Source organism: Limulus polyphemus, unplaced genomic scaffold (genome assembly GCF_000517525.1).
Source record: "Limulus polyphemus unplaced genomic scaffold, Limulus_polyphemus-2.1.2 Scaffold1474, whole genome shotgun sequence".
NCBI classification, from domain to species: domain Eukaryota; kingdom Metazoa; phylum Arthropoda; class Merostomata; order Xiphosura; family Limulidae; genus Limulus; species Limulus polyphemus.
The window spans coordinates 184,082-194,510 of NW_013667084.1; the positions used below are offsets into that span (position 1 = coordinate 184,082).

Genomic DNA, 10,429 nt, shown 5'->3' on the forward strand with positions numbered 1-10,429 from the left:
GTTTGGTGTGACAGGGATTCAAACCCGCGACCCTCAGATTGCGAGTCGAGTGCCTTCACCAATTGGCCATGCCGGGCCCAGTATATGTTTTAAACACATAAGTCCTTTAAATAATGCTACTTGTGCTTGTTTGAAGTTAAGCACAAAGATACACAATGGGCTATCTGTGCTCTGCCTACCAAAGACAGGTATACCGACCAGTATAGTATTGTTAAAACCCCGTGCTCTTTGTGTGATTCAAGGTGTCTCTCAAACCTTTAACTGTCTGTATTTAGGTTTGAAGAAGGGCTGTAGTCCGAAACGTCACCTATCATGTAATTAAAAAACAATGTGTGCCAGTCAGTGCTTGTTCGCACGGAAACGCAATATTCCTACTGGCTAGTTGTACAGTGATACTTTTATCTTTATAATGAAAAACTACGATGTTTACAACATTGGCTTTGATTAAAGCTACTTACTACAGTAACATAAGCAAACACGCAAGGAAATGCATCAAGTTAATTCTTTACCTTAACGTGGCTTATAAATAAGTAATACCATTACATCTTAATACAAATTCCATTAGACAACAAAAAAAAAAAAAAATGGACAGTTAGACTTAAAGTTTAAATATGCTTCATACACGAAAGCTCGAGTTTACCCACTATATAATCTACGACAATCAGCCTTAACTGCCACAAACAATTATAATATTTATGTTCGATGCTCTACAGCAAAAACATTGCCCGACAGAAAATAATTGCAGCTTTCACACAATGTATAAATGCGATTTAGACACATACACACAAAAAAATTTACAAATAAAAACACATGATAACCGTTGACTTTTAAATTTCTTGATACCATTATTTTTAAAAGTCACTATGTTATAACTCTTATACGTTTCCAATTATCTAAATTCAGTCGCCTCAAATCGATAATTAGACCCAAAGTTTAAATACGCTTTGTACGCGAATAACGAGTTTACCCGCTAGGGGAATAAAATATTACACCATTTCCGTTAATGGTGGTAGTTGTCCCGACGCTTTGTGACACTTTAAGAAAGAGTAATAATAATAATAATAGAGCTGATACAATTATGGAAGGTAAAAAAAAAGTGAAAATAATTAACTTCTTGATACCATAATTTTAAAAATTCACACTTTATAACTTCGTTTTATTAAGAGTTCAATCAAGGAAAAAATTCAAGATCTTAGTCAAAGATGGCGATTACCCAGAAAGACAAAGTGTTTAAGCAAAAAATGTTGTGTACGGAGATATATTTCGTCTGCAGTTATTCCACGTTTTTCATTTCTTTACTTTAAATTTAAATACAACTCTATATTTTACTACTGACCCGGCATGGCCAGGTGGTTAGGGCACTCAACTCGCAATCCGAGGGTCGTTGGTTCGAATCCCATCACACCAAACATTCTCGCCCTTTTAGCCATGGGGGCGTTATAACGTGACACTCAATCCCACTATTCATTGGTGAAAAAGTAGGCCAGGAGTTGGCAGTGTTCCCTGTAAAATTAGGGATAGCTGCCCTCATGTAGTTTTGCGCGAAATTAAAAAACAAACAAATCACATTTTGCTTAATAGGTTTTTTATTTCATTCATGTCCAACTACATAATACAACAACATCATCCTTAAATAAATTAGCTATTTAAAATATATACCCTTTTCATATATATAGTATTCCACATAATAAAGCTGTATATGTGAAAACAACATTTAGGCTTTGGCTCCTATGACACAGTACATGCTTCCTATGTGGGAGGTCGAGGGTTCAGTCCCGTCTACATCAATTTTTAAATATTTGCTTGCTAAATAATGTTTCAGTGGTCAAAAAATATTAGTACATACATTGTATGTGAAGCATGAGTTTATCTCCTAATCAATAAATAAAGTTACTTATGCAATATATAAACCCTTCATGTTTTTCATGCATATTAATTTCAGGGAGACAGTCTTTGAGGTCTAACAGTATCAAACTATCAAAATTGTTGCTATCTTAATAACCATACAAGTTTGATGGACAGGTGAGTGACCAATCAAACTGTATTACCTTGTTTATACCACTCAACTGATCTTGTTTGGCACCTACCTAATTTGTGTATGCACATTTCCCTTGAAATCGGTTTATTTGATACTGTGTTTGTAAATACATCAAGGCCATTCAGCTTTGTATCCCCGGGAGGCTTTCAGTTTCAGTCATTTTGGAGGAAAGTGTGTTCATGCAGATCAAGGATACTGCCAGGAGACTTGGTCTGTCTACTATTTTAAGAGTACCATATATTCACAGAAAGCTTAGTGACGAACCGAGACTAAAAATCAGCCCTTGTATTTTAACACAGACGAGGTCAAGTTCAGGTGTGCTGACTATAGTTGTCAATATGGGCCAATGCAGTATTTGCGGAAAAAACATTTGTGTCACTTCTGCAATGTGCACAATTTTACTTTCTTGTGTTTATATGCTATTTACACCTTTTTATAAAACGTATGTTAATAAACTACTTTGGAGGCTGGTTGTTTTTTTTATATACATAAAAACACAACTTTTGACAAAGAGCAAGTACAAGTGGACTAAAACAAACCATTTTCTTGTTCTATTTGCTGTAAATATGGAACACAGGAGACCTACATGCACAGATTTACTTGGAATATAATATACAAGGAGTTCATTCATTTACTTAGATATATTTATGCAAGTTCATTGATTGTGTGAAAGATTCAGAATCACTTAAAAATATTAAATGTGTGAATAAAACAATGCATGTAAATGACATATGTAATATAGCTAGAGGGCTCAATTTTAACGTTTAATTTTAATGACAAAAACACAAATTTTTGTTTTATCACTTATTTTTTATCATGGGAAAATTGGGATTTTTGCTCATAAGTGAAACAAATTAAGACTTTAAATAAGGTCTAATACAGTATTCGGTATAGTAAACTCGATAAATCTATCTCCTTACATGTACATCTCTGTACTAACCGGCTGTGTACATCTCTACAAGCAACAAGTCACAAATATAAGAAACTACTGGTGAGTTACTTTATGAGATGAGCAGGCTTGGCAACTCTGTTAGTTACTCCACACAAATCAAGGCTAATAAGAATTCCTTTTTCTGTTGCGATTAACAGGAACGATTCGAAGTGCTCCTTGGATACACTATTTCTTAGTTGGTTCTTGATGAACTTCAAGGTGGAGAAGTTTCTCTCGTAGGCAACTTATGTGAAAAGCAGGGCCAAAATAATATTTTAGGACATTTCAATCATGTTATCAGTCGAAAAATTGTATTACCACAGAACTTGATAGCAACAAATAGCACAGCTTTTGAATGTTGAGTATGGTTTATTCTCCACCTCTATTTCTATGTCCTCATTACACTCCTTAATCGCCTATATTCCCAGGTTGGCAAGTCTAGAGCCAACATGGTGAAATGGGAGTACTCCAGTGGACCCACTGCCTGTGACTGCAATGAGAGGCAGATAAGGCAACACCTACTTGTCTGCCCACAGTTCCAGGTCCCATGCATAGCGAAAGACCTCACTGTAGCCAGTGAACATGCAATCAAATATGTGCATCATTGGATGGAAATCATATAGATAGGTGAACAAGATAAGAAGATAATACTTCTTAATTTTGTCTTCCCTAGTTGTTCCTTTTACCATCCTTACCAAGTATTATTCTGGTGCTGATTTCTTCAGCTTATCCCACTACAAAACTATACCGATTAATTGACATCATAAATTTTCCACTGTGATTCTTTCATCAAACTTAAGTAAGCATTTGCTCAATTCTTCCAGTCCCACTGTTGAAACACACGATCTCTCATGTCAAAAAGGTTACTGGGGCATGGACAAGCAAGGATAAGACATAATGTTACAATGGAGAACAAATGGTGATACATACTCTTATTAATTGTGTTGAGAATTATGCTGTGGACTTGAATCCTATATAATAGTGTCAGATACTTATTCATCATGAATGATCTAGCATGGTTATCTTCTTTTTTAGTACCCTCTTTTCAGACAGTGGCCTATACCTTAAGTTCACAATGTTATAGTTGCTGCAGCTTATCCTATGGCCACTCTACAAAATTACCTGCAGTTTTCTTTACAACATTAAAATACCTATCTAACGTTTTGAGCTTCTATGTTCCAGCCACCATTTCAAAAGCTTTTAAGAGATACGTTCTGCTAGTTTGGATATATTTTGACAATGTTGAAATTAACGTTTAATAATAGGTGGCAAACAAGGATTTATAAGCATAAGGAAACGTTTCATTGATGGTGGAACATACTACATGTTTAGACAGAATATTGGTCTGTATTCTTAAGGTGTGATCAATACCAAGCAATCCAAGGTTTATATATCGTTACAAAGATGATAGGGATTAAATGTGACAGAAATAATGTCAGCAGGTAACAGGATATAAGTAGAGGTCTGGTTGAGTGTATGAAGGGTGAATAGACTTTCTAAATACGGCTGAGCATATATTTGTTTTCTTTTGCAACATTTGAAAATATTGCTTCCTACAACACTGGATTTTTGTCTTAGATAAAAAGGAACTCCAGAACTGAAGTCTTGATAAAAGGAAAAAAACAAACACAAAAATACAACAAACATTAATTTTTGAGTGAAGTATTACAACATCTAAAGCATGTGTAGAAAGAAGTACTGAAGGCTGTGAATAATGTACTAATTTCTCATGTCATTCTATATTCAGCAAAAACCTGTCAAAGCGATTAAGACATTCATTGTTTCAGCCTGTCAGAGCTGTAATACTTTAAAAATTAAACCTGATTTCTCTCTGAAGTCAAAACTTTTAAATTTCTTTGTTTACACTACTAGAAAAAAATTCAACTTTAACTATTTTTTTTTTTTTTACTTAATATAAAACCATATATAAGACAGGATTGAGAACAAAGTGACATGTGCAGGTAGTTTGGTTGGAATGATGTGAAAACAGAGAATTGTTATTAGTTTAAAAATGAATACATGATTTCTTCACATCAAAAATTGATGTAGCAAACTTGTGCTTATGATGAAGTAATTTTCTTTAGGTTATGGGTGCTGCAACATTGTGAAAATCTCATTACATTAACATTTGAAAGTTTTGAGAAATCTAAAATTCTATTATTTTTAAATTTTACTTTACTCATGGTATAAGCCTTAATATAAGTTTTCAATAATTGGCTAATCACCCTTCATTTAGTCCCTCACCATAACTGGTCAAAACCCTGACAATGATTTAACTTTTTCAATGTATTTCAAGTCCATCAAAAGAAAGATTTCATTACTTTGTGTATATAACTGGCAATTCTTTCTTCAGAATTAAAAACAGATCTCTTGCAAGACAAGAAAATACTGTATCAACTACTGTTTTACATATATGAATCAAATAAATGAAAATAATAACAGATCTGTGAAAACCTACACGTACCAGCAGTTTATAGTTCCTGACATAAGCATGAATTCAAACTGGAAGTTCAACAAATGAGGAAGACTAGCAAAATAAATAATAAAATTATATCAGTAATAACATAGATCAGATAGTACAACAATTCTTTTTTTACATTATTAATTCACACACACACACTGCCAACGAACTTGATTTTCTTCAAGTACTAGTATGTCTCTGTGTGTGTGTGTTGTGGTGTTACTGACTACATATACTACCACCAAATACACATGAACAAATTGTATCTTTCTTTTTTTTCTGGTTCTTACTGGTGTTTAATCTATTTAATTTATTTGGAGTTAAAATTGTACATCAATACATACATTAACACAATACGTAAAGCGAAATTACCCGATTTTCAACAAAATACTGTTTAAAAATGGATGCACCCCCATACAAACAAATAATTTGACCTGATGTGTGGAGCTTCTGGTCTCCAATATTAACTTTTACTGGCAATTCAAAAGGCATTGCTTTATTATCATGGGTATTAAATGAAGTCCAGTTGATACCAAAATCATTATTAAAGACACTAGCATAAGTATTTATTGAAAATTATGGATAATAGCAATAAGTAACACTGGTAATTATAATTATTTACATCTTTGAAATGTTTTTAATATTTTGTAATACGTAGATTAACATTTCACACATTTTTCAAACAAATCTTCCAAAGTCAACATGTATTTGTTTGTTCCTTATATCCATACGAAATCATTTTCAAATAAACATTTATGTGTCGTATCCAAATAGTATATTACCGATTAGTTACATGCAAGTCTTGCTTATAATGGCTTTTCATAACATTAGGACATATCGCACTATGAAAAATAAATGTTCTTGTTAAACAATTACTTTACAGAATAAATATTACATCATCATCATCATATTGATTTATATTTGGTGGTAACAATGAAATCAGAAATCAAACAGTTGTAAATGTCCTTAGCAAATCAACATTTTAATAAGACTGATGCTCTGTAAACTTTGTAAAATCCAAATGCATGTGTTAATGGTTTTGGATGGACAATAAGCCAATATTCCGTTTTCCTAAGTTTTTCTCTGACCAAATCCCATTCCTCATCTGGTGAATTGAGTGCTTGTACTGAGGGGGGAAAAAGAGGACTGTACCATTCCCCATCATTAAAATAAATATCACTTTCGTCTCCCCACATAACAAAACCATATGCATGGGATAATGTTTTGCGAGTGAGACTTCACTGACTGACCTAGCCTTAATGGAGACGTGCGTACAGACAACTGTGGTTGTAGTGATTCTTTCTGCATCAAATATAACTCCATCAACCATTGGTTTTTAGTTTGCACTTAACGCGTTTTTTTTTATGCAAAGATATTTTGTTATTGTTAAATGATAATTTCGACTGATTAACAAGGTAATTAAATTCACAATGTATTTATATGTATAGGTGTACCAGTACAGTAAACACTTCTTCCTTTACCTTTCAGGAGTTCCTCTTGTTAAATACTTACACTGGGTGAAGTATACCATGAACAATAATTTAAAACACGTGAGTAATAAGTTACCCCCTTTACTAACATGAAATTCAAAGTTTACACTGTCATAAGAATATCTACCCAATTTTCATTTCGCTATGTCTCATACTTCTGGTGACAACAAGACAAGAGGATGAGGGTTGGTTCAGAGGGAGTCAAGTAGCATCAAATAGGAGGACAGGGTAGAGAAGTCTGTCTGGATAAGAGTAACAAGTATGAAAGGGATGATAAGGTGAACACACCTGATCACTCTCACAAACCACCATTGTTTCAGAAGTAACAGAATAATTGAAATAATGGAACAATTGATTGTTGAAGAATAGTGCAGGAGACAATGATAAACAAAAGCCAACAATAGTAGTAAATTGGTCATATGATATAAGTAATAGTAACAAAGAAAAAGGCATATGGCCACAAGTTCAAAAGGAGATAAAGTCATGGCCTTAAGAAAACAGAGAATAGCCTACTCAGAAAAAGTAGTGGCACATACAGATGTCAAATAAGAACACAAAAGGTCCATTAAAACGTAGGATGTAACAAACACATATAAGACTGAAGGACAACAAAGAAGAGACCTGTTGGTCCATCAGGGCTGCTCCATCCACTTAAAAAAATATTAAAATACAGTTGTGATTCGAGCTAGGTGATTGACTCGATTACCAATCAGTATCATTTACATTGGTCAATGTCACATAGAATAATTGATCAATCAAAGTTACCATTAAAATGATTAATTTCACTACAACAATCAACTATTGTTTCCAATTATTACCATTTTGGATTATTCAAACTATTCGTTTGCACAGAGACCCAGACAAAAGCTAAGCACAAAGCTGAAGATGTTTGTTTGTTGTTAAGCACAAAGCTATACAATGGGCTATTTGTACTGTGCCCACCATGGGTATCAAACCCCAGTTTTTAGTGTCATAAACCTTCAGACTTACTGCCGAGCCACTGGTGGGGGGGCACTGAAGATGTTGGACAATGAGATAAAAGATAGATATCTGTGGGTGGTGTAGAAAAAAATTGCATTAAAAAAAGAGGATGCAAACAGAGCCACACTATGCAGGTTCGAAAACAACTCAAAATGGACAAATGGGGCAAAGAAGAAAAAACTGGAAGGTGTCACATGGAAAATATTTTATATAAAATGACAAATTCAAATAACGGAAGATATGAATTAAAAGTTCTTCAAAATGAAATACAAGATAGTGGGTAATTTATGAAAAAAAAAAACTGTCATAAAATAGAACACATTTTAGCAAAAAGAGAATTGGAAATTAAGATAAACAGCTATACAAATCACACGTAATGGAATGCTTCACAAGTAGATGTGGTTCTGAGCATGCATACATGTGGACACTCATTACCAGTAGAGAGATATCAAAATTTATGGCTCTTTATGGTGAAAATGCAATACAGTATGATCAAAGGAAAGCTTAGTGTGTCTGACGTATTAGCTCATTGTTCATCCAGAAATTCAGTGACTTGTTGCTCATTTATGTATGTGGAGTGTGTAGGCCAATATAACTGCCTAACACACACACACACACAAACTTCTTTCATAATCATTTACATTAATAAATATATCAAAGGTCTTGCAATGTGAAATCAATGGATCCTTTCTGTCAGCATGTTTGAAGTTTTATGTGAACATATTTTTTGCGAGAATAAGAAATAAACGTATTTTGGGCATTATTTTGGGCATTAAACACAACATACATTTTATGTGGATATCAAGATCAATATTTACGTATAACAATTATTTGCTGATTTAATTTTCATTAATTTACAAGAGTTTTTGAGTAATTTCATCGAGCATCCAACATGGTAAAACTGTTTACGAATGGCAGTTGCTTTATAAAGAACTTAAGTATGCTCAAAGACAGTTGTTTAATTAACAATTAGGTGGAAAAGAACAATAAAACAATTCTGATTAATTTTGTTTTCACATTTAAAGATCACATTTTTTACCATAAAGTCACACTGCATTAAGAAATTAAAAGAACCGAACAGCACAATATTAAGAAATATCCAATTCTTTAATTAAAAAACAAACAAACTGGTTTTTAGGTTGTTTATGCAATTTTGCCTCCAAAATAGTATGTTAACGAACATATTTCAAAAATGAACATTAACCTATGATGTGGGGGTCATTAGCTTTGCTTTTTTCATATAATGAACTGAATAATATAGGTTTGATTGTACATATGAACCTAAGTTGCTGAATGATTAAAGTAATTTTGCAAATTCTGTACATATTCACATAAACATCGAGCATTTTCAGAAGTTAGAAGAGTCACAATTAAAAAGTTTGGCAATCATTTACCCAATCTTGAGACATGCGATATAAACTGTATGTAACAAGTTTTTAGTTAAGAGAAACAAGATCTGTATAATCTCTTACCTTTAACCTCAAAAACAGAAAACCAAAAACCATAAAAATTATATCTGAATTAATAAAACAATATTTCCTTACATTCATCACAAATCACAAATCTTTTGAGCTTCATAAATCCAAGGTACTGACTTGGGCACGCAGTCCACTAGCCTTGTCTTGATGAACTTTACAGGAAAATTCGGATGACAATGCTTGCAGTGCTGACGCACCATGGCTAATGATTTCTCTTTTCCCATACAGTAAGAACATCTGTATTCTATAACAGGACTTTCAAGAAACATATTCTTCACAAAAAATTTTGCATCAACATGTCTTTTTTGCCAGTGTTGTTGTAATTTTTGTAAAGAGTAAGGTCCTGCATCACAGTAGAAACACTTATACAGTTTTGTTTCATACATCTTGAATGCAGAAATGTTAGGAGTTGTGTTAATATCTACTAAATCTTCATCATCACCCGTAGGAATACGAAAACTAGCACTGTCTTGATTTTTTAGCTTATACTGTGGGTTGTTTAACAAACACTTAGGACTCTTACTTACAGAAGTGCTCGTCATACTGTAAGACAGAGGTATACTTTGAGCTTCTGATATGTGGGATATATTTGTTAATAGAGTATCCGCTCCAGGAGAAACGTGAGGCCCTGGGTGTATCTCAAACACAGAAAAAGGTAGATTATCATCTGTCACATCCATAAAAACTGGACTTTTCAAGTAAGTGCTCTCAGCCTCATCAAAATTTGATTGAGATTCTGACAATCTTTCAGGCTCACAGTGATCGATGGATTCTAAAGTTTTACTTTCACAGAACAACTGCTCATTTTGTGAGATGGAGGAAGAGAAAACTGGTGGCTTTCTATATCCTTCAGGTAAAGGATTTTGCACACTGTTATCTATTCCTTCATCTAAATTATCATCAAGTAAGTCATACTCTTTGCCTGTAGAATAATGCAAGTTCACTGGTATAATAGGGTCTTCTGTCACAAAACATTCAGAATCTGGACTCTAGTTTTAACACATTACCAGGCACAGAAACTATCTCTTCAATTGTTTTGTATTAACACCG

General features: G+C 33.4%; 1 protein-coding gene across 1 annotated transcript in view; it reads right to left on the minus strand.

The window, feature by feature from the left end:
• Positions 1–7,864: 7,864 nt before the first annotated feature.
• LOC111086836 overlaps positions 7,865–10,429 on the minus strand; it is a 3,833-nt gene continuing 1,268 nt past the window's right edge. The window contains exon 2 of the mRNA XM_022391332.1: positions 7,865–10,335. Within this exon, the coding sequence (XP_022247040.1) occupies positions 9,451–10,335 (885 nt within the window). The 3' untranslated portion in view covers positions 7,865–9,450. The remainder of the gene's footprint in view (positions 10,336–10,429) is intronic.